Below are 26,510 nucleotides of genomic sequence, written 5' to 3' on the forward strand. Positions count from 1 at the left end.
TACTTTCCAGGTGGTACCTTACTCCGCACAAGATACACAGTATTTTCCCCAACTCTTCTCCCCTGTGTTGGAGACACTGTGGAGAAGTCGGTACGCTTTCTCACATATGGTGGAAGTGCCCCCATATTAAACCATATTGGCACAGTATAAACACACAAGTTAGCAAGATATTAGGTGAGTCCTTGGATTTTTCTCCTAGCCTGATTCTATTAAATAACTTTCCAGTTGTGGCCTGTTTTTTATCGGAAAAAACTGCTACATGTTATGCTTAACTGCGCTAGGCGCCTTATACCAAGATTTTGGAAAAAAGCAGAAATACCAACATATGGAATGTGGGTTAGAGAGGTGAAACATGTACTTGAACTTGAAAAAATATATTATACGAATGTAGGTAAACTTAACTTTATTGCTGATGTGATATTCCTCTGGGAGCAAGGCGCATGAACCCAACATAAATGTTCTGACTCAAAATTAAAATTAAAAGGTCAACTGCCTATTATTTTATTGTTTCTGTAACGTTTGTTGTTGATCCAGTTTGGAAGACTGATATAACTGGTAACAATCTGCAATGTTAGCAAGTACTGTGATTTTAAGTGTTATTCCTGATTTAAATGTATTTGATGTTAACACCTACCAGTAGGTGCATATGTACACTGTATAAGATATATTTCTGTTTCTTTTTCATAATTTTGTTTGAAAATAATAAAAAGATATATATGAAAATAATCATTATAAAGAGCTTTGCTCACCTGAACTAGTGCTGCCAAGAGCCTTTTCTCTGCTTCATCCCGTCCGTAGCACTGAAAGCTGTGTGTGTAAACATTATACTGATATCCATATAGTGTTACTTCCACTGTGTTGTTGACATTTTGTTCTGACATCTCCGGGATGAATGATATCTGTGTAGAGGCACCACCCAGATCCAAAGCTCCTGTAGTCTCTGCTCCTTCTGGTCTCACCCACGCTCTCCAAATATTTTTCTATTTTAATTTCACAAGATTTAAAACCCTGGCATTAATTTAAATTTAATTTAATTGGTTTTCCAACAGGATATCAACAAAATGAAAATGATTCTGTATCCTAGAACACACATCATTTCTATTTTTATATCACGTACAACTGTATTTATCTTATTTCCCATAGGCTTTTTTTTTGCCTCTTTAAGATTCTTGAAAAATTATATCCCATGAATACCTTTTTTAATCCTAAAGATCTCTGTATAACTGAAATGTAAATTACAAAATATTAGGAAAGGTAAAGTTACTTGTAATGGTCCCAAATCAAAAAAGTATGTCTGCTTGCGTGTTTTTTTCCCTTTGGTTCAAAGCCATTCCAATCCATTAGCAGAGCCATTGTTTAACTTGGTAAAACTTCTTAAATGATGTTACAATCTAGATAAACACTTCAAAAGTTATAAAAAACAGCCATATTGTTGCATCATTTTCAAGGGGTGTTCTCAAGGGTATTCACAGATATTATCAAAAGTAAATAATTCACTTACAATGCGATTGAAAAACATACCAGCTAATGAATTTTCTGTTTTACAATGATAATGACTGCCCAATGTTTTAACAAGCAGGTTTTTAACTTAGCAGATAATTTATGACATGTGCGATTAATTATTAGCATTATTCAATATCAAGCATACAGACAAATATGTATGAAAAACTCCATAAATATGGGAACCGGCTATTCAAAACGCATATATAGTCACATGCGCAATACTTTCTTGTTGCATCAAAAAGTCATGCATGCAACCAAAATGTACTACTAAAAACATTTTTAAGAGATTAAAGCTGTTGAACTTGAAAAGCTGATTGCTGTCAAACTGCCCCATGCAGTGTATAAAGGGTGTTATTGCCTCACAGATTAAAAGTTTGTAATACGTTTGTTAATGCAGGGGTTTTCAAATGGATTGGAATAGCTTTCAATATGAAAATCTGTTCAAAGCCAAGTGAGACATAGCAGTCAGGAATTCTCATGGATGGAATGGAGCCACTTCTCTTTTCAAGAGAATATTTCAAACACTGCATCAGATATTGGATCTTGTTTGCAGCTACCCAAACACAAAATTAGACAAAAAACTGTAAAGATGGTTTTTACACCTCCTAAGCACCTTGCATAATACAGGTTTGACAGCTGTGCTCAGCTGTCCGTATACACAGGTTTTTTCTTCAGTGCAAATATCCCAGTTTGCAAAGTGAAGTTCACCGGTCATAACAACCTGCTTAAGGTTTGGTTACAAGCTCAGGCATATTTTAAATAAGAACATGAATAATGAACAGAGGAACCATCAAAAGACAATCCATATATCAGTAAGTGTGTGATACAGTTGCAAGAAAAAGTTTATGAACTCTTTGGAATTACCTGAATTTCTGCATTGATTCCTCATAAAGGGCTAGATTATGAATGGAGCACTATTTATTGCGCATATTAAAAGTGGAAAGTAAAACGTTTTCTCTTGTGCGCTAACCCAACACGTGCAAAATTCCAAAGTTAGAATATCGTCATTGTTCTTCACATAGCAGAATATGTTCTATTAAGTCTTAAATAAATATTTATATATATATATATATATATATATATATATATATATATATATATATAGATGATTATACATAGGTATAGATATATAGATACATATAGGAATATCTTTGACTATATTCCTCTATGGGAAGCAAATAATTCACATTCCAGTGATCTTCACATAGCAGAATATGTTCTATTCATTCTTAAATAAATATTTTTATAAGCATATACATATATATATTTACATTGCGGTCCATGACAACACACAGTTCCCAAAGACCGCAATGAAAAGGCACTTTTCAGTGCTGTTTTTATTCTACCACCCCACTCCCATCTACTTTAACGCCCCAAAACTGCCTAGTGCAGTTTTTTTATTTAAAAAAAATAAATGCTAGATTTTTAAAAATAAAATATTAGAATGCCCTGTATTTTGAGGGCATTTGGGGCACTTTTAGAAAATTAACCAGAGATCGGATCTCTGATTAATTTTCAGTGCTAATTGCTACTGCAAGCTAGCGGTAGCAATAACCAGGCACTTGTAATGGCTGGTTAATTATCGTACTCACGCAAACGAGCAAATTTGCCCGTCTGCTGGAGCACAATAATTTAGTACTCCACTTGTAATCTAGCCCTTTATGAGTAATCAATGCAGAAACAAAAATGTTAATATAAATGATTTATGATTTTAAGCATATTGTTTACACAAAAATATTAGTGCATTCCTGAAAAAAAAAGTATGAATATGTTCAGAAAGAGGTGATAGAACCATAAACAAAAAGCTACAACTTGTGATGATGTTAGTCACAAATCATGCAGTTAGCACGCACCTCTAAGAAATTGTCCATCAAATAGTTAACCGTGATCCATCCATACACCCCTTCTTCCTGTCCTGTTATGATGTGAGCTGTTTTAAAATCAAAAGGTTGGGTTGTGAAGTAATTTCGGATACTTGTAAGGATTCCTTGGGCAGCACTTTCATTTTTCAACCTGATTTACAGGAAACAAAATGCTAAGTAACTGAAAGTTAAACATGGGGCCAAACTAAAACATATAAAACAGCACATTTATTTTTCATTTGAGGCCTCCATCTGTAGCATATCTCATGCCAAAATTCTACAAACATTAAGATATGTGACTTTTTCTCTAATATAAAGATTCATTTTGACATGAGGAGGAGTTTCTCAAACTAAAATGTATTATGAGTGAGATAACACGTTTTATGCAAAGTAACTGACTCACCTGAGTAACCTCATCCCAGCAGTGGCTCCCAAATAAACAGGAGTGCTGTTATGTTGGTTTAATGGAATCTTTTCTTTCACTTTCATCATGCACTCATTAATGCTCTCACAAGCTTTATCTGGCTCGTTATCATAACTGGAAATTCCCTTGCCTGGAAATATAGGTTCAGTTATGGTTATTTATCCTGAAGGCAGCCATCTACAGGCGATATTATAGTCTTATTTCTAAACACACACAATACACTTTTTCACTGATTTAGCCAATATTTAGGTCCTAAACAACACGACTGATGTTGTTAAAGCCTGTGATATATTGTACCAATATGTGTCACAACTTCTGCATGTCCTGATGACTAAATAGGAGAATAAACACACTGAAGAAAATCTCAATACACTAATAGCAAAGACTTTAAGTCACACATCATCAAGAATTGATACATATTATATGTACATATTAATTACCAGGTTTTATTTCCATTCTGTTGGTGGATTTTTATATTAATGTGTTGAAGTATTCAGAAAATTAATCCCTATCTGTGATTTGAACACTTTGCTTGTCAAAATAGTTATTTGTTTTTATAAATGTACAAAAGTAAAAAATAAGGTGACATATTTTATAAGGAATATGTTTGAAGGATATATTATATTATTAGGATAAAAACGTGGAAATACAGTAGGACATCAGTAGAAAAGTAAGCACACAGTAGAGGAGAGGGTGAAAAAGAAGTACATAATGGACTGCAGCCCAGAAGAACAAAAAAGCAGTTTAAAAGGATATAAAACTGAAAAAAAAACTCTTAAAGGATTTTACATTTTATTTATATTTATTTTTTAACTTCATTTGTGCAGGCATTACAGGGGACTGGGATCTCTACAAGAAGGCATATATAGCTGGATGTCATAAACCTTCTACAGCAACTTGAGCTGGCTTTCTATAGCATTCCCTGAACAACAATATGAAGTCAGTTTCTTGCCCATGCTCAGAAGAGGACAGAATATCACTATAGGCAGTGACTACCCTAAGAATTTCTGAAGAGGACAGAATATCACTATAGGCAGTGACTACCCTAAGAATTTCTAAGTACTCATTTAGCAGGAAAAAATGTACACATGAAAACAGTAAAGTAAAAAATGAACTAATACTACAGGGGCTCATTTTTGAAGCTGCATTCACAGCCTGGAGGCATCATTTAAAAAGCACCAGTCATAAGATATCAGCTTCGCAACCTCTATGTCATCCTCAGAAGTGATGGATTAAAATCTCCCCATACTAATCAGAATGAGGTGATTGAAAATCCCCTGGTCTCTTACAATTGGTTGCAAGATAGCAGGGGGTAGGATTGCACAAGAGTTCTCTTGTGCAATCTTACATTTTCCCAGACAATACTGCATTCACTGTGGCAATTGCTGAAGGACATGTTCCCTGTATGGGAACTTGTTTGCCCATTACTTCTTAAACATATGTTTGCCCTATTGGTTTTGTACTTCTGGTGAAGTATCACTGGCTGATAAGGACAACTGCATCTGCTTTACTGGTGGAGAGGAGCATGCCTCTGTGAGTATGAAACCATTGGTTTAGTCTGGACAAAAACAAATGGAAATACATTTAAAATGTATTTAATGAAACAAACAAAAAAAGTTGGTTACAATGTCCCTTTAAGAAAATAGAACTATACTTCTAGATTACAATTAATACATTGGAACCAACCTATCTATTTTACAGTGGAAATTCCTTTTTGCTTAAAATGTGTTTTTTTGTTTTTGTTTTTCAAATGAAAATTTATAACTAAGTGAACGACCAATTACACTTGCAAAGTATGCATATTTTAACTTATAAACACAAAATTAAATACAAAAATATACAACACCAACTATTTGATTATGTTATATGTTATCTTCAAAAATGTCTTTCAATATAATGTACTGTTTTCAAGAGTAAGGGGACAGTGACCTTAGGAGCCTGCTCCAGTATATACAGAAACAAAACAGTTTAAAGGCACAACACATCAACACCTTGATTTATTCATAGATAACTTTTGGGAAAGATTAAAGGGATATGAAAGCCAATTTTTTTTCTTTCATGATTCAGATAGAGCATGCAATTTTAAGCAACTTTCTAACTTACTATATGTAGCCACCAATCAGCAAGTGCTACCCGGAGTTCTGAACCAAAAATGGGTCGGCTCCTAAGCTTTACAATCCTGCTTTTTCAAATAAAGATATAAAAAGACCGGGGAAAAAATTGATAATAGGAGTGAATTAGAAAGTTACTTAAAATTGCATGCTCTATCTGAATTATGAAAGAAAAAATTTGGGTTTCATATCCCTTTAACTGTATTTGTTTATATACATGCTTACATTTGTTCTTAATGTAATAATTACATTGATCTATCCATTGGGCCAAAGTAGAAATAATTATTGATTTCCAGTTCCTTGCCAACAATAATACCACCAACAATTTTGAACTATTACTCAATATATAAAAAAAATTCTAAGAAGTGGTGAATTTTTTAGGAATTGCGCACAAACACCACCAGAAGTATATTTTTAATGCAGACGGTTAGCATACGTATTAAAAGTGAAAGTAAAAGGATATTGCAACGGCACTAACTTCTCCCCATAGACTTCAATGGAGGGAGCAACTAAAAAACAAAAAACCTAACACTTATCGATTGTGCGCTAATCCGACAGGAGTTAAACCTACAGCGATAACCCGAAGGTATTTATGAATATTTTACATTCCAATGTTCTTCACATAGAAGAAAATGTTTTATTTATTTTTAAATATATATTTCTGTATATATCTAATGTATTTTTTGTAATTATATATATATATATACATATCTATATACAGTATATGAATATATATTGGTATATACAGAACAAATACATAGAACATTTTCCCCTATTTGAAGAACATATTTACAGTACATACACAGTAAAAGACACAAACATATTAATATTCAATAATATATATATACACATTGGAGCCCTTTCCAACTTTCCAATATTTTAATATCGCTCGCACTAATGTTAGGGCACCACATGTGATCTAGTTTCTAACACCATAGAAGATTCCTTAGCAATTTATTTTCAAAAGGAACTAATGGCGGAGCATTGCCAACAAATATGTGACAAGGTTCCCTAAGATTGGAGGCATCTTCAGCATGTATCATTCAACTTTAGAAATAGGCTACATTGTATTACATTATTTTACTTTTTATATGCGCAAGTGACTTTTAGCTCATACTAGGCTATTTTTAGGAGCCGATTTATGCAATAAGGGAGACGTCCCTTTTCCGTTTCATTGTTTTATGTAATTTTATTAAATTGTTACATTTTCTCATCTCACCCTTGTTAGTTGTTCTTTGCTAATAGAACACACAATATACCCATCTGTTACTTTGTCAAATTGTATTCATTTTATATTTCACATTGTCCTACATAGGCATTTATTTACACAAGTATTTCACTTACACTATATTCTTTTTGTACATTTAGATCCATGCTTTTAGCGCTAAACGCTCTTTTTACACTTTTCACACAATCTTGTTTTCTTTGAGGGGAACACACGAGTTTAGCAGGGTCCTCATTTTCCATCTACGCTTCTACTTTTTTTTCTTTACACTACTGATTTAAAGTAACCAATTTTGTGAAAAGTCAATACCACCGGCCAACAATTCATTTCCAGACAGCCATTTGTGTTCTCCTTCCTAAATGATATGCCAGTAATGTTCTATGGCAGTGTTTCTCAACCGCGGTCCTCAAGAGAGCATGTAAGTCAGTGTTGGACTTTCTCTGTGTGTTATATATATATATAAAACATAAACACCTATAAAGACATAAATACATATATATTTTTTTTTATATATATATCTATATATATATATATATATATATATATATATATATATATATATATATATATATATATATATGTGGGCATTGAAGCCCTTTGCAGTTAAGTATATGAAAACATGAAAAAGCATATTTATGCAATATTCATATTTAAAAAAGTGTTATAATGTATATTTATTGTAAATATTTTACATTCCATTGTTCCTCACATAGCAGAATATGTTCTAAATATTTATAGATATTCCTATATATATATATATATATATATATATATATATATATATATATTTGTATATATCTATACCTATATATAATCATGTATATATATATATATATATATATATATATATATATATAGTACCAAAATACAATCAGATATATGTAGAAATATGTATTTATGAATAAATATGAATATATTATGCTATGTGAAGAACATTGGAATGTGAAATATTCATATTTTCATGTCTAGCTAACGAATTTGGGTTTATGCTTTGGCTTTTTGCGCACATCGGGTTAGCGTACGAGCTTAAACTTTTTTACTTTCAACCCGTGGGAGTGTGCGAGCGGGAGCGTTAAATAGCGCTCCACTTGTAATTTGGCCCTTAATATGTTGGAATAGTCCTTGTAAATATTCATGTAAATCAGACACTTGTATGGACTAAGGGATTCCCCAAACGGCTTCTATTTTCTTAGTCTTCCAACTTTTCTTGTAGCGATTTTAGTTTGGATTCCTGAACTGAAGCTTGTATGGAGATGCTACTTATCATATCAATCACAGTTTCCTGTGTGTCTTCAATCTCTTCTACTCTTTGGCCAATTATTACAATCTCTTTGCGCATGGTCGTCAGCTCTGTCTTTATAAGTGTTTTTAAAGGGACATAATACTCATATGCTAAATCACTTGAAACTGATGCAGTATAAGGAAAATATCACCTGGGCATCTCTATGTAAAAAAGGAAGATATTTTACCTCACAATTTCTGTGAGTTCTGTGTAAAAAGTTATACTCAGCTGCAGTCCAGCTGCAGGTAAAAAAATAAAAAAAAATAAAGAAATAAACAGCAGCCAATCAGCATCAACAGTGCTGTGGTCATGAACTCTTTTACTGTGATCACATAAGATTTCCCTTAACTCTCATGAGATTTCATTGTAAACTTCCTTACACTGAATAGGGAAATAAGATGAGTGTGCACGAAAGCTCGCTCCTTCGGCTGTCCTGGGACAGACATACTGATTTTCTGCTTAGAAGTCCTTTACAATGGGATGTGGCTACTGAGAAACTTTTGAGGTAAAATGTCTTTCTTTTTTACATAGAGATGTTCAGGTGATATTTTCTAGTCAGCTTTTTACAGCTATCCTGCTTCACTTTCAAGTGTTTAAACATTTGGGTATTATGGCCCTTTAAGGAGTCAAAATACACATTAATTGGAAGATTAGCAATGTCCGCCTTGAGTTGTTCTGCATAATCCACTGTTATGGCCAAAGGAGAAGGAGTACCCCCCATGGTGCCCTTTATTCCTTGGGGATCTACACCTTCCTCCATCATAACTTACTGTGATTGAAAAAATGCACTCACAGATACTGGAGCATTTGTTTGAGCCTTTAAGAATTTTTCTGCTTTAGTAGATTTCCTCATGACCATAATAAAAACAGTGCAAACCCGCCAGATTCTTCAGGTTTTCTTGTCACGCTATCCACTATTCTTCTAGGAAAATGCAGATATATACACCAAACAGCACTCATGAATATAAACTCTGTAAAGCATACAGCAGACGTGTGCAAAAATAAGGGGTAGGTTAATTAGAAAAATCAATGTCTATCCCTTTATTATAGCTTTGCACAGGAAGATATCATAGACCCTCCTCCAGAGCAGAGCTCTAATACTGAAGATATTGTCAGAGGCCCTCTAGAGAGAAGGGGTATTCTTTATATTTTCCTGCAATAAACTGACTGACAAGGGCAGCAGTTATAGAATGTAATAACACTTTAACCCCTTTTAATTATTTTCACAAATAACTACGCTTATAACCTCCACAGTCCATATATAGTAATTGCTTATGAAAAATGATAAAATATTTATAACTACCTTCAGGTTAGCACACTTGGTTAAACGTGGTCGAGTTATCGCGCAAGCGTTAGTTGTTTTTTTTATGTTGTGCTAACCCATTGAAGTCTATAGGGAGAAGAAGTTAGCAGGGTCGCGATATCCGAAGTCCTCAAGTTAGCGTGCATCGACTTTCACTTGCATGCAAACATTTTTCTTTTAACTTGTAATATGCATGCTTACCCGCGTGCATTAAAAGTTTGCTTCTAGCGGTGTTTGCACACAGGCGAAAGTGATAAATAAAGCACCACTTGTAATCTGGCCCTGTGTGTAAATGTGGAAAATAGTATGTGGGGGAGATGGAGAGGACTGAAAGAGAAAGGATTAGAAAGCATATTTTAGAAATAGAGAATGTTAATGAGGGCAAAAAAACACATAAAGAAGAGAAGGACCCAAAACACATTTTCGAATGTAATACAGGTTTTACAAAATTTTAGATACATTACTATTTGTAAAGATCAATCCATTAGAAAAACCACTGATTATTAACAAAAGAACACCTATCAAGTCTATGGAGATTTTTGTAGATAAATTATTTGAAATGTTTTTCTAAAGGATTGTGAACAACCCCTTACTAACTTACTTATTTAACTTGGTATACTTTCTATGAGAAGATACATAGGTAGGCTAAGGAGTGTAAACCTGTCTTAAGCACAGTATTGCAGCTGTATTTGCAAAGTTTTTGACACTGTTATACATACAGTGCTTAAGACCAAGGGGCAGAATTATCAAGGGCCCAATGGCTCCTGATGCCCCTGTTTCCGCGCAAGCCTTCAGGCTCCCCGGAAACAGCAGTTATGAAGCAGCGGTCTGCTCCTTAATTGATCCGCCTGCTCTGAGGCTGCAGACATTAATCCGCCCAATCGTGTATGATCGGGTTGGCTGACACCACCTGAACATGATCTGTTGAGTGGATCCTGTTGGACAGATCGATGATAAATCGGCCCCCAAGGCCGGATTGGCCTACCAGGAAACAGGAGATTTCCCAGAGGGCTGCAGCCAGGGCTGGTCAGTTTAAGCTGGTAGTGCTGATGATTAGGTGATGCAGCTTAATCACCTTTCTTTTGAGGTCACAAAGTATTTCCTTGTAAGTTTTATTTCCTAGACCATGTACCATTTAGTAGCCTCCTTTGAGTGTCTACTCAATTAACACTGTGAGACAGAGTGACACACTGTTTTGTGTGTCGTCGCAAAAACACACCGGGGCCTATTTAACAAAAGTCTGTCTGACCTGATCCGACAGTGCAGATCCGGTCCGACAGACCTCGCTGAATGTGGAGAGCAATACGCTCCCCGTATTCAGCATTGCACCAGCAGCTCTTGTGAGCTGCTGGTGCAACGCCGCCCCCTGCAATCGGGTTGAATTGCGGCAATGTCTGGGCCTGCACAGAGCAGGCAGACAGGTTATGGAGCAGCGGTCTTTAGACCGCTGCTTCATAACTGGTGTTTTTGGCGAGAGAAACACGGGGCTTCAAGCTCCATACAGGGAGTGCAGAATTATTAGGCAAGTTGTATTTTTGAGGATTAATTTTATTATTGAACAACAACCATGTTCTCAATGAACCCAAAAAACTCATTAATATCAAAGCTGAATATTTTTGGAAGTAGTTTTTAGTTTGTTTTTAGTTTTAGCTATTTTAGGGGGATATCTGTGTGTGCAGGTGACTATTACTGTGCATAATTATTAGGCAACTTAACAAAAAAACAGAATTTATGTTTACCCGATAAATTACTTTCTCCAACGGTGTGTCCGGTCCACGGCGTCATCCTTACTTGTGGGATATCTCTTCCCCAACAGGAAATGGCAAAGAGCCCAGCAAAGCTGGTCACATGATCCCTCCTAGGCTCCGCCTTCCCCAGTCATTCGACCGACGTAAAGGAGGAATATTTGCATAGGAGAAATCATATGATACCGTGGTGACTGTAGTTAAAGAAAATAAATTATCAGACCTGATTAAAAAACCAGGGCGGGCCGTGGACCGGACACACCGTTGGAGAAAGTAATTTATCGGGTAAACATAAATTCTGTTTTCTCCAACATAGGTGTGTCCGGTCCACGGCGTCATCCTTACTTGTGGGAACCAATACCAAAGCTTTAGGACACGGATGATGGGAGGGAGTAAATCAGGTCACCTAGATGGAAGGCACCACGGTTTGCAAAACCTTTCTCCCAAAAATAGCCTCAGAAGAAGCAAAAGTATCAAATTTGTAAAATTTGGTAAAAGTGTGCAGTGAAGACCAAGTCGCTGCCTTACATATCTGATCAACAGAAGCCTCGTTCTTGAAGGCCCATGTGGAAGCCACAGCCCTAGTGGAATGAGCTGTGATTCTTTCAGGAGGCTGCCGTCCGGCAGTCTCATAAGCCAATCTGATGATGCTTTTAAGCCAAAAAGAGAGAGAGGTAGAAGTTGCTTTTTGACCTCTCCTTTTACCAGAATAAACAACAAACAAGGAAGATGTTTGTCTGAAATCCTTTGTAGCATCTAAATAGAATTTTAGAGCACGAACTACATCCAAATTGTGCAACAAACGTTCCTTCTTTGAAACTGGATTCGGACACAAATAAGGCACGACTATCTCCTGGTTAATGTTTTTGTTAGAAACAACTTTCGGAAGAAAACCAGGTTTAGTACGCAAAACCACCTTATCTGCATGGAACACCAGATAAGGAGGAGAACACTGCAGAGCAGATAACTCTGAAACTCTTCTAGCAGAAGAAATTGCAACCAAAAACAAAACTTTCCAGGATAATAACTTAATATCTACGGAATGTAAGGGTTCAAACGGAACCCCCTGAAGAACTGAAAGAACTAAATTGAGACTCCAAGGAGGAGTCAAAGGTTTGTAAACAGGCTTGATTCTAACCAGAGCCTGAACAAAAGCTTGAACATCTGGCACAGCCGCCAGCTTTTTGTGAAGTAAAACAGATAAAGCAGAAATCTGTCCCTTCAAAGAACTTGCAGATAATCCTTTCTCCAAACCTTCTTGAAGAAAGGATAGAATCTTAGGAATTTTTATCTTGTTCCATGGGAATCCTTTAGATTCACACCAACAGATATATTTTTCCATATTTTATGGTAGATTTTTTCTAGTTACAGGCTTTCTGGCCTGAACAAGAGTATCAATGACAGAATCTGAGAACCCTCGCTTTGATAAAATCAAGCGTTCAATCTCCAAGCAGTCAGTTGGAGTGAGGCCAGATTCGGATGTTCGAACGGACCTTGAACAAGAAGGTCCTGTCTCAAAGGTAGCTTCCATGGTGGAGCCGATGACATATTCACCAGGTCTGCATACCAAGTCCTGCGTGGCCACGCAGGAGCTATCAAGATCACCGATGCCCTCTCCTGATTGATCCTGGCTACCAGCCTGGGGATGAGAGGAAACGGTGGAATACATAAGCTAGGTTGAAGGTCCAAGGTGCTACTAGTGCATCTACTAGAGTCGCCTTGGGATCCCTGGATCTGGACCCGTAGCAAGGAACCTTGAAGTTCTGACGAGAGGCCATCAGATCCATGTCTGGAATGCCCCACAATTGAGTAATTTGGGCAAAGATTTCCGGATGGAGTTCCCACTCCCCCGGATGAAATGTCTGACGACTCAGAAAATCCGCTTCCCAGTTTTCCACTCCTGGGATGTGGATTGCAGACAAGTGGCAGGAGTGAGTCTCCGCCCATTGAATGATATTGGTCACTTCTTCCGTCGCCAGGGAACTCCTTGTTCCCCCCTGATGGTTGATATACGCAACAGTCGTCATGTTGTCTGATTGAAAGCGTATGAATTTGGCCTTTGCTAGCTAAGGCCAAGTCTTCAGAGCATTGAATATCGCTCTCAGTTCCAGAATATTTATGGGGAGAAGAGATTCTTCCCGAGACCAAAGACCCTGAGCTTTCAGGGGTTCCCAGACCGCGCCCCAGCCCACCAGACTGGCGTCGGTCGTGACAATGACCCACTCTGGTCTGCGGAAGCTCATCCCCTGTGACAGATTGTCCAGGGTCAGCCACCAACGGAGTGAATCTCTGGTCCTCTGATCTACTTGTATCGTCGGAGACAAGTCTGTATAATCCCCATTCCACTGACTGAGCATGCACAGTTGTAATGGTCTCAGATGAATTCGCGCAAAAGGAACTATGTCCATTGCCGCGACCATCAAACCTATTACTTCCATGCACTGTGCTATGGAAGGAAGAGGAACAGAATGAAGTACTTGACAAGAGCTTAGAAGTTTTGATTTTCTGGCCTCTGTCAGAAAAATCCTCATTTCTAAGGAGTCTATTATTGTTCCCAGGAAGGGAACTCTTGTTGACGGAGATAGAGAACTTTTTTCTACGTTCACTTTCCACCCGTGAGATCTGAGAAAGGCCAGGACAATGTCCGTGTGAGCCTTTGCTTGTGGTAGGGACAACGCTTGAATCAGTATGTCGTCCAAGTAAGGTACTACTGCAATGCCCCTTGGTCGTAGCACCACTAGAAGGGACCCCAGTACCTTTGTGAAAATTCTTGGAGCAGTGGCTAATCCGAATGTAAGTGCCACAAACTGGTAATGCTTGTCCAGAAAGGCGAACCTTAGGAACCGATGATGTTCCTTGTGGATAGGAATATGTAGATACGCATCCTTTAAATCCACCGTGGTCATGAATTGACCTTCCTGGATGGAAGGAAGAATTGTCCGAATGGTTTCCATTTTGAACGATGGAACCTTGAGAAACTTGTTTAGGATCTTGAGATCTAAGATTGGTCTGAATGTTCCCTCTTTTTTGGGAACTATGAACAGATTGGAGTAGAATCCCATCCCTTGTTCTCCTAATGGAACAGGATGAATCACTCCCATTTTTAACAGGTCTTCTACACAATGTAAGAATGCCTGTTTTTTTATGTGGTCTGAAGACAATTGAGACCTGTGGAACCTCCCCCTTGGGGGAAGCTCCTTGAATTCCAGAAGATAACCTTGGGAGACTATTTCTAGCGCCCAAGGATCCAGAACATCTCTTGCCCAAGCCTGAGCGAAGAGAGAAAGTCTGCCCCCCACCAGATCCGGTCCCGGATCGGGGGCCAACATCTCATGCTGTCTTGGTAGCAGTGGCAGGCTTCTTGGCCTGCTTACCTTTGTTCCAGCCTTGCATTGGCCTCCAGGCTGGCTTGGTTTGAGAAGTATTACCCTCTTGCTTAGAGGATGTAGCACTTGGGGCTGGTCCGTTTCTGCGAAAGGGACGAAAATTTGGTTTATTTTTAGCCTTGAAAGACCTATCCTGAGGAAGGGCGTGGCCCTTACCCCCAGTGATATCAGAAATAATCTCTTTCAAGTCAGGGCCAAACAGCGTTTTCCCCTGAAAGGTATGTTAAGCAATTTGTTCTTGGAAGACGCATCCGCTGACCAAGATTTTAGCCAAAGCGCTCTGCGCGCCACAATAGCAAACCCTGAATTTTTCGCCGCTAATCTAGCCAATTGCAAAGTGGCGTCTAAAGTAAAAGAGTTAGCCAATTTGAGAGCATGAATTCTGTCCATAATCTCCTCATAAGAAGAATCTTTATTGAGCGACTTTTCTAGTTCATCGAACCAGAAACACGCTGCTGTAGTGACAGGAACCATGCATGAAATTGGTTGTAGAAGGTAACCTTGCTGAACAAACATCTTTTAAGCAAACCCTCTAATTTTTTATCCATAGGATCTTTGAAAGCACAACTATCTTCTATAGGGATAGTAGTGCGTTTGTTTAGAGTAGAAACCGCCCCCTCGACCTTGGGGACTGTCTGCCATAAGTCCTTTCTGGGGTCGACCATAGGAAACAATTTCTTAAATATAGGGGGAGGGACAAAAGGTATGCCGGGCCTTTCCCATTCTTTGTTTACAATGTCCGCCACCCGCTTGGGTATAGGAAAAGCTTCGGGGGGCCCCGGGACCTCTAGGAACTTGTCCATCTTACATAATTTCTCTGGAATGACCAAATTCTCACAATCATCCAGAGTAGATAACACCTCCTTAAGCAGAGCGCGGAGATGTTCCAATTTAAATTTGAATGTAATCACATCAGGTTCAGCTTGTTGAGAAATTTTCCCTGAATCTGAAATTTCTCCCTCAGACAAAACCTCCCTGGCCCCCTCAGACTGGTGTAGGGGCACTTCAGAACCAATATCATCAGCGTCCTCATGCTCTTCAGTATTTTCTAAAACAGAGCAGTCGCGCTTTCGCTGATAAGTGGGCATTTTGGCTAAAATGTTTTTGATAGAATTATCCATTACAGCCGTTAATTGTTGCATAGTAAGGAGTATTGGCGCACTAGATGTACTAGGGGCCTCCTGTGTGGGCAAGACTGGCGTAGACGAAGGAGGGGATGATGCAGTACCATGCTTACTCCCCTCACTTGAAGAATCATCTTGGGCATCATTTTCTCTAAATTTTGTGTCACATAAATCACATCTATTTAAATGAGAAGGAACCTTGGCTTCCCCACATACAGAACATAGTCTATCTGATAGTTCAGACATGTTAAACAGGCATAAACTTGATAACAAAGTACAAAAAACGTTTTAAAATAAAACCGTTACTGTCACTTTAAATTTTAAACTGAACACACTTTATTAATGAAAATGTGAAAAAGTATGAAGGAATTGTTCAAAATTCACCAAAATTTCACCACAGTGTCTTAAAACCTTAAAAGTATTGCACACCAAATTTGAAAGCTTTAACTCTTAAAATAACGGAACCGGAGCCGTTTTTATATTTAACCCCTATACAGTCCCTGGTATCTGCTTTGCTGAGACCCAACCAAGCCCAAAGGGGAATACGATACCAAATGACGCCTTCAGTAAGCTTTTCTATGTATCTGAGCTCCTCACACATGCATCTGCATGTCTTGCTTCCCAAAAACAACTGCGCAATAGAGGCGCGAAAATGAGGCTCTGCCTATGATTAGAGAAGGCCCCCAGTGAAAAAGGTGTTCAATACAGTGCCTGCCGGTTATTTTACATAATTCCCAAGAATAAAATAACTCCTCAAAACTATGAAGTATTAAAAATGCTTATATATCAATCGTTTTAGCCCAGAAAAATGTCTACCAGTCTTTAAAGCCCTTGTGAAGCCCTTTATTCTTATTTAATAAAAATGGCTTACCGAATCCCATAGGGAAAATGACAGCTTCCAGCATTACCAAGTCTTGTTAGAAATGTGTCATACCTCAAGCAGCAAAAGTCTGCTCACTGTTTCCCCCAACTGAAGTTAATTCCTCTCAACAGTCCTGTGTGGAAACAGCCATCGATTTTAGTAACGGTTGCTAAAATCATTTTCCTCTTACAAACAGAAATCTTCATCTCTTTTCTGTTTCAGAGTAAATAGTACATACCAGCACTATTTTAAAATAACAAACTCTTGATTGAAGAATAAAAACTACATTTAAACACCAAAAAAACTCTAAGCCATCTCCGTGGAGATGTTGCCTGTACAACGGCAAAGAGAATGACTGGGGAAGGCGGAGCCTAGGAGGGATAATGTGACCAGCTTTGCTGGGCTCTTTGCCATTTCCTGTTGGGGAAGAGAATATCCCACAAGTAAGGATGACGCCGTGGACCGGACACACCTATGTTGGAGAAACAAATATATACCCATTTCAATTATTTATTTTTACCAGTGAAACCAATATAACATCTCAACATTCACAAATATACATTTCTGACATTCAAAAACAAAACAAAAACAAATCAGTGACCAATATAGCCACCTTTCTTTGCAAGGACACTCAAAAGCCTGCCATCCATGGATTCTGTCAGTGTTTTGATCTGTTCACCATCAACATTGCGTGCAGCAGCAACCACAGCCTCCCAGACACTGTTCAGAGAGGTGTACTGTTTTCCCTCCTTGTAAATCTCACATTTGATGATGGACCACAGGTTCTCATGGGGTTCAGATCAGGTGAACAAGGAGGCCATGTCATTAGATTTTCTTCTTTATACCCTTTCTTGCCAGCCACGCTGTGGAGTACTTGGACGCGTGTGATGGAGCATTGTCCTGCATGAAAATCATGTTTTTCTTGAAGGATGCAAACTTCTTCCTGTACCACTGCTTGAAGAAGGTGTCTTCCAGAAACTGGCAGTAGGACTGGGAGTTGAGCTTGACTCCATCCTCAACCCGAAAAGGCCCCACAAGCTCATCTTTGATGATACCAGCCCAAACCAGTACTCCACCTCCACCTTGCTGGCGTCTGAGTCGGACTGGAGCTCTCTGCCCTTTACCAATCCAGCCACGGGCCCATCCATCTGGCCCATCAAGACTCATCAGTCCATAAAACCTTAGAAAAATCAGTCTTGAGATATTTCTTGGCCCAGTCTTGACGTTTCAGCTTGTGTGTCTTGTTCAGTGGTGGTCGTCTTTCAGCCTTTCTTACCTTGGCCATGTCTCTAAGTATTGCACACCTTGTGCTTTTGGGCACTCCAGGGATGTTGCAGCTCTGAAATATGGCCAAACTGGTGGCAAGTGGCATCTTGGCAGCTGCACGCTTGACTTTTCTCAGTTCATGGGCAGTTATTTTGCGCCTTGGTTTTTCCACACGCTTCTTGCGACCCTGTTGACTATTTTGAATGAAACGCTTGATTGTTCAATGATCACGCTTCAGAAGCTTGGCAATTTTAAGAGTGCTGCATCCCTCTGCAAGATATCTCACTATTTTTGACTTTTCTGAGCCTGTCAAGTCCTTCTTTTGACCCATTTTGCCAAAGGAAAGGAAGTTGCCTAATAATTATGCACACCTGATATAGGGTGTTGATGTCATTAGACCACACCCCTTCTCATTACAGAGATGCACATCACCTAATATGCTTAATTGGTAGTAGGCTTTCGAGCCTATACAGCTTGGAGTAAGACAACATGCATAAAGAGGATGATGTGGTCAAAATACTCATTTGCCTAATAATTCTGCACTCCCTGTATAGAGCTTGATAGATATGCCCCTATGAATAATCATTTTCCCAATGTGAAAGGGAGCCATGGGTGAAATTGGGTTATAGGTAGCCTATATAACAATAAGCTGGCTTTTTTTTATACATACCAATATAATAAGTGTTATAACAAATATTGGGAAAGGCGTATCCCAGCAACCCCCCTGAGAAAAATGGCGAGTGTGCATTCTACAGACTCAAAGGAAAATAGGGCTGATCTTCACATTTTTACAAGGCTGCTTTTTATTCCCAGTCCTGCCTTGCTTAAAGGGACATGAAACCCCAAATTTTTCTTTCATGATTTAGGTAGAACATACAACTTTAAACAACTTTCCAGTTCACTTCTATTATAAAATTTGGTCCATTCTCTTGGTATCATTTGTTGAAGGAGCAGCAATGCACTACTGGTTTCTAACTCAACACATGGGTGAGCCAATGACAATCAGTATATATATGCAGCCACCAATCAGCAGCTAGAACCTAGGGTCTTTGCTGCTCCTGAGCTTACCTAGATAAACCTTTCAGCAAAGGATAACAAGAGAAGAAAGCAAATTAAATAATAGAAGTAAAATTGGAAAGCTGTTTAAAGGGATACTAAACCCAAATGTTTTCTTTCATGATTCACATAGAGCATGCAATTTTAAGCAACTTTCTCATTTGCTCCTATTAACAAATATACGGCTAGATTATGAGTTTTGCGTTAGGCTTAAAATGCCGGTCCTAACGCTGCTTTTTAACGCCCGCTGGTATTAAGAGTCTTGCAGGCACAGGTCTACCGCTCACTTTTTTGGCCAGACTTGGAAACACCGCAAATCCACTTACGTAAATTGCGTATCCTCTTTTTTCAATGGGACTTGAATAGCGCCGGTATTACGAGTCTGCCAAAATGTGAGCGGTAGACCCTCTCCTGTCAAGACTGATACCGCATATTAAAGTCAGTAGTTAAGAGTTTTACACTACAACGCCGTAGCATAAAACTCTTAACAAAAGTGCTAAAAAGTACACTAACACCCATAAACTACCTATTAACCTCTAAACCGAGGCCCCCCCACATCGCAAACACTAAAAGAAAAATTGAACCCCTAATCTGCCGAACCGGACATCGCTGCCACTATAATAAATATATTAACCCCTAAACCGCTGCACTCCCGCCTTGCTAACATTAGTTAAATATTATTAACCCCTAATCTGCCATCTCTAACATCGCCGCCACCTACCTACATTTATTAACCCCTAATCTGCCGCCCCCAACGTATCATTAACTAAATTATTCCTATTTAAAACTAAATACTTACCATTAAAACTAAGCACTTACCTGTAAAATAAACCCTAAGATAGCTACAATATAACTAATAGTTACATTGTAGCTAGATTAGGTTTTATTTTTATTTTACAGGCAAGTTTGTATTTATTTTAACTAGGTAGAATAGTTATTAAATAGTTATTAACGATTTAATAACTACCTAGCTAAAATAAAACAAAAGTACCGGTAAAATAAACCTAACCTAAGTTACAATTACACCAACACTACACTATAATTAAATAAATTAACTAAATTAAATACAATTAAATAAATTACGTACAATTACCTAAATTAAATTAAATTAGCTAAAGTACAAAAAACAAACAAACACTAAATTACAGAAAATAATAAACAAATTACAGAAATTTAAACTAATTACACCTAATCTAATAGCGCTATTAAAATAAAAAAGCCCCCCTTAAAATAAAAAGCCTAAACTAAACTACCAATAGCCCTTAAAAGGACCTTTTGCGGGACATTGCCCCAAAGTAATCAGCTCTTTCACCTGTAAAAAAAAAATACAAACAACCCCCCAACAGTAAAACTCACCACACACACAACCAACTCCCCAAATAAAAACCTATCTAAAAAAACCTAAGCTCCCCATTGCCCTGAAAAGGACATTTGGATGGGCATTGCCCTTAAAAGTGCAGTTAGCTCTTTTGCCACCCAAAGTCCCTAACCTAAAAATAAAACCCACCCAATACATCCTTTAAAAACCTAACACTAACCCCCTGAAGATCGACTTACCGGGAGACGTCTTCATCCAAGCCGGGCAAAGTGGTCCTCCAGACGGGCAGAAGTCTTCATCCAAACTGGGCAGAAGTGGTCCTCCAGACGGGCAGAAGTCTTCATCCAGACAGCATCTTCTATCTTCGTCCATCCGGCGCGGAGCAGGTCCATCTTCAAGACATCCGACGCGGAGCATCCTCTTCATCCGACGACTAACACAGAATGAAGGTACCTTTAAGTGACGTTATCCAAGATGGCATCCCTTAGATTCCGATTTGCTGATAGAATTCTATCAGCCAATCGTAATTAAGGTAGAAAAAATCCTATTGGCTGATGCAATCAGCCAATAGGATTGAAGTTCAATCCTATTGGCTGATCCTATCAGCCAAAAGGATTGAGATCGCATTCTATTGGCTGATTGGAACAGCCAATAGAATGTGAGCTCGATCCTATTGGCTGATTGGATCAGCCAATAGGATTGAACTTCAATCCTAATGATTGCATCAGCCATTAGGATTTTTTCTACCTTAATTCCGATTGGCTGATAGAATTCTATCAGCCAATCGGAATCTAAGGGACGCCATCTTGGATGACATCACTTAAAGGTACCTTCATTCTGTGTTAGTCGTCGGATGAAAAGGATGTTCCGCGTCGGATGTCTTGAAGATGGACCCGCTCCGCGCCGGATGGATGAAGATAGAAGATGCCGTCTGGATGAAGACTTCTGCCCGTCTGGAGGACCACTTCTGCCTGGCCTGGATGAAGACTTCTGCCTGTCTGGAGGACCACTTCGCCCAACTTGGATGAAGACGTCTCACGGTAAGTCGATCTTCAGGGGGTTAGTATTAGGTTTTTTTAAGGGTGTATTGGGTGGGTTTTATTTTTAGGTTAGGGACTTTGGGCGGCAAAAGAGCTAACTGCCCTTTTAAGGGCAATGCCCATCCAAATGTCCTTTTCAGGGCAATGGGAAGCTTAGTTTTTTTAGATAGGTTTTTATTTGGGGGGTTGGGTTTTACTGTTGGGGGGTTGTTTGTATTTTTTTTTACAGGTAAAAGAGCTGATTACTTTGGGGCAATGCCCCCACAAAAGGCCCTTTTAAGGGCTATTGGTAGTTTAGTTTAGGCTAGGGTTTTTTTGTTTGTTTTTTGGGGGGGGGGGGGGGGGGTTTATTTTAATAGGGCTATTAGATTAGGTGTAATTAGTTTAAATTTCTGTAATTTGTTTATTATTTTCTGTAATTTAGTGGGGGGGTTTTTGTACTTTAGCTAATTTAATTTAATTTAGGTAATTGTATTTAATTTAGTTAATTTATTTAATTATAGTGTAGTGTTAGGTGTTAGTGTAACTTAGGTTAGGTTTTATTTTACAAGTAAATTTGTATTTATTTTAGCTAGGTAGCTAGTAAATAGTTAATAACTATTTACTAACTATTCTACCTAGTTAAAATAAATACAAACTTGCCTGTAAAATAAAAATAAACCCTAAGCTAGCTACAATGTAACTATTAGTTATATTGTAGCTAGCTTAGGGTTTATTTTACAGGTAAGTATTTTGTTTTAAATAGGAATAATTAAATTAATGATAGGAATATTTATTTCGATTTATTTAAATTATATTTAAGTTAGGGGGTGTTAGGTTTAGGGTTAGACTTAGGTTTAGGGGTTAATAACTTTAATATAGTGGCGGCGAAGTTGGGGGCGGCAGATTAGGGGATAATAAGTGTAGATAGGTGGCGGCGACATTGGGGGCGGCAGAGTAGGGGTTAATAAACATAATGTAGGTGTCAGTGAGGTTGGGGACAGCAGATTAGGGGTTAATAAGTATAATGTAGGTGGCGGCGGTGTCCGGAGCGGCAGATTAGGGGTTAATAATTATAATTTAGGCGTCTGTGATGTTGGGGGCGGCAGATTAGGGGTTAATAAGTGCGTATTAGGGGTATTTAGACTCGGGGTTCATGTTAGAGTGTTATGCTCTCCCCGTTGATTCCTATGGGGAAATCGTGCACGAGCACGTACGACCAGCTCACCGCCGACTTAAGCAGCGCTGGTATTGGAGTGCGGTAATGAGCAAAATTTTGCTCAACGCTCACTTCTTTTTTTTTAACGACGGGCTTCTGAAAACTCGTAATACCAGCGCTGTAGGTAAGTGAGCGGTGAGGGAAAACTGCTCGTTAGCACCGCACAGCCTCTAACGCAAAACTCGTAATCTGGGCCATAATTTGTTCTCTTGTTGTCTTTATTGGAAATAGCAGTAATGTAAGGTTAGGAGCCGGCCCATTTTTGTTTAAGCACCTGGTTAGCACTTGCTGATTGGTTTGCTACATTTAGCCACCATTCAGCAAGCACTACCCAGGTGCTGAACCAAAAATGGGATGGCTCTTAAGCTTACAGTCTAGCTTTTTAAAATCAAGATAGTATGTGAACGAGGAAAAATTGATAATAGGAGTGAATTAGAAAGTTGCTTCAAATTGCATGCTGTACCTGAATCATGAAAGACAAAATGTGGGTTTAGTATCCCTTTAATATTGTATGCTCTGTCTAAATCATGACTGTCTAATTATGGCTTTACTGTCCCTTTAAGACATGTGCATGTACACCCTTTCTGAATATTGAGACTTCAATTTTGACCTTCATTTACCTTTGACAGTGTTTCAGGCAAGATCCAGCATGGGCTAACATGGTTGTTTAAATGCTTTTTACAGGTAAGAAAATATGATGAAAAATGTTGCTTACCATTAACGTTACACTTGTAAGTCTGGCTTACCACTCCAGTATTGTTTTCTTTTTCTGCAGGCCATTGATACACATATACTGTAGTACGAGAAGATCCAGCATCCAGCACAATCCCATACTGAAAAATATAAAATTTACTATGTATACACTATTATTTGCATAAAATGCTTACAATTATTGAATTGTTGCCTTTAACGCATAGTGTTCTTCTAAATGTATTCTGTTTCTAATATTTATCAGACCTTGAAGTAATAAATTACACAATTATGATTGATATTGCTGTCTAGTATCAAAATAGGTCATAATTAATGTCAGCTTGGGGCCAGCAATGCACTATGTGTCTGCTAAACACAGCCCTTGAGCCAATTAGAAGTAGCATATGTGCATAGTCTACCATAGCATCATAGATCAACAGTGCATTGCCGCTCCTAAACTAACAACCAATAGTAAAATATTATAACGCTCTTGCACATTACATGCTTACATGCTGAAAGAGATACACGGATAGACGTGAGAGTGAAGGGAAGGATAATGTAGGTTGGTAAGTATTCTGGAATCATACGGCTAGATTGCGAGTCTTGCGTTAGCCTTAAAAAGCAGCGTTGAGGGGTCCCAACGCAGGTTTTTAACGCCCGCTGGTATTACGAGTCTTGCAGGAGAGGGTCTACCACTCACTTTTTTTCTGCGATTTTAGCATACCGCAAATCCCCTTACATCAATTGCATATCCTATCTTTTTAATGGGATTTTCCTAACACCGGTATTACGATCGCCTGAAAAAGTGAGCAGTAGACCCTCTCCTGTCCAGACTCCTACCACATTTAAAAGTCAGTAGTTAAGAGTTTTATGGGCTAACGCCGGAACATAAAGCTCTTAACTAAAGTGCTAAAAAGTACACTAACACCCATAAACTACCTATTAATACCTAAACCGAGCCCCCCCCCCCCCACATCGGAAACACTTACTAAAATGTTTAACCCCTAATCTGCCGACCGGACATCGCCACCACTTTAATAAATTTACTAACCCCTAAACCGCCGCACTCCTGCCTCGCAAACACTAGTTCAATTTTATTAACCCCTAATCTGCTGTCCCTAACATCGCCGACACCTACCTACATTTATTAACCCCTAATCTGCCGCCCCCAACGTCGCTGCTACTATATAAATTTATTAACCCCTAAACCTAAGTCTAACCCTAACACCCCCTAACTTAAATATAATTTAAATAAAGCGAAATAAATTTACTACTATTAAATAAATTAATCCTATTTAAAACTAAATACTTACCGATAAAATAAACCCTAAAGCTAGCTACAATATAACTAATAGTTACATTGTAGCTATCTTAGGATTTATTTTTATTTTACAGGCAACTTTGTATTTATTTTAACTAGGTACAATAGTTATTAAATAGTTATTAACTATTTAATAACTACCTAGCTAAAATAAATACAAATTTACCTGTAAAATAAAACCTAACCTAAATTACAATTACACCTAACACTACACTATCATTAAATTAATTAAATAAATTACCTACAATTAACTACAATTAAATACAATTAAATTAAAGTACAAAAAAAACAAACACTAAATTACAGAAAATAAAAAAAGAATTACAATTTTTTTTAAACTAATTACACCTAATCTAATCCCCCTAATAAAATAAAAAAGCCCCCCAAAATAATTAAATTCCCTACCCTATACTAAATTACAAATAGCCCTTAAAAGGGCCTTTTGCGGGGCATTGCCCCAAAGTAATCAGATCTTTTACCTGTAAAAAAAAATACAATACCCCCCCCAACATTAAAACCCACCACCCACGCACCCAACCCTACTCTAAAACCCACCCAATACCCCCTTAAAAAAAGCCTAACACTACCCCCCTTGAAGATCACCCTACCTTGAGCCGTCTTCACCCAGCCGGGCACAAGTGGACCTCCAGAGGGGCAGAAGTCTTCATCCGATCCGGCCAGAAGAGGACATCAAGACCGGCAGAAGTCTTCATCCAGGCGGCATCTTCTATCTTCTTCCATCTGGAGCGTAGCGGGTCCATCTTGAAGACATTCGACGTGGAGCATCCTCTTCCATCTGACGATGACTGAAGAATGAAGGTTCCTTTAAGTGACGTCATCCAAGATGGTGTCCCTTCAATTCCGATTGGCTGATAGAATCCGAAGCTGATAGAATGAAGTTCAATCCTATTGGCTGATCCAATCAGATGTCTTCAAGATGGACCCGCTCCGCACTGGTTGGAAGAAGATAGAAGATGCCGCCTGGATGAAGACTTCTGCCGCTTGGAGGACCTCTTCTGGCCGGATCGGATGAAGACTTCTGCCCCTCTGGACGCCCACTTGTGCCCGGCTGGGTGAAGATGGCTCAAGGTAGGGTGATCTTCAAGGGGGCAGTGTTAGGTTTTTTTAAGGGGGGATTGGGTGGGTTTTAGAGAAGGGTTGGGTGTATGGGTGGGTTTTGTATTTTTTTTTACAGGTAAAAGAGCTGTAAGGGCTATTTGTAATTTAGTGTAGGGTAGGGAATTTCATTATTTTGGGGGGCTTTTTTATTTTATTAGGGGGATTAGATTAGGTGTAATTAGTTTAAAAAAATTGTAATTCTTTTTTTATTTTCTGTAATTTAGTGTTTGTTTTTTTTAGTACTTTAGTTTATTTAATTTAATTGTAGTTAATTGTAGGTAATTTATGTAATTAATTTAATGATAGTGTAGTGTTAGGTGTAATTGTAATTTAGGTTAGGATTTATTTTACAGGTAAATTTGTATTTATTTTAACTAGGAAGTTATTAAATAGTTAATAACTATTTAATAACTATTGTACCTAGTTAAAATAAATACAAAGTTGCCTGTAAAATAAATATAAATCCTAAGCTAGCTACAATGTAAGTTAGGGGGGTGTTAGGTTTAGGGTTAGACTTAGGTTTAGGGGTTAATAAATTTATTATAGTGGCGGCGACGTTGGCGGCTGCAGATTAGGGGTTAATAAATTTAATATAGTTGCGGCAACGTTGAGGGGGAGATTAGGGGTTAATAAATATAATGTAGGGTCTGCCGATGTTGGGGGCAGTAGATTAGG

At 38.2% G+C, this 26,510-nt stretch overlaps 1 protein-coding gene across 2 annotated transcripts in view; it reads right to left on the bottom strand.

Annotated features, from left to right (window-relative positions):
• Nucleotides 1-26,510, bottom strand: part of ENTPD3 (ectonucleoside triphosphate diphosphohydrolase 3) — a 167,094-nt gene that overhangs the window by 18,131 nt on the left and 122,453 nt on the right. For both annotated transcript variants that reach the window (XM_053714270.1, XM_053714269.1), the window contains exons 3-6: nt 23,421-23,538; nt 3,769-3,919; nt 3,357-3,516; nt 750-980 (exon numbers count right to left, since the gene is read on the bottom strand). In XM_053714270.1, coding sequence (XP_053570245.1) covers nt 750-980; nt 3,357-3,516; nt 3,769-3,919; nt 23,421-23,538 — 660 coding nt within the window. The remainder of the gene's footprint in view (nt 1-749; nt 981-3,356; nt 3,517-3,768; nt 3,920-23,420; nt 23,539-26,510) is intronic.

This window comes from Bombina bombina, chromosome 5 (assembly GCF_027579735.1).
Source record: "Bombina bombina isolate aBomBom1 chromosome 5, aBomBom1.pri, whole genome shotgun sequence".
NCBI classification, from domain to species: domain Eukaryota; kingdom Metazoa; phylum Chordata; class Amphibia; order Anura; family Bombinatoridae; genus Bombina; species Bombina bombina.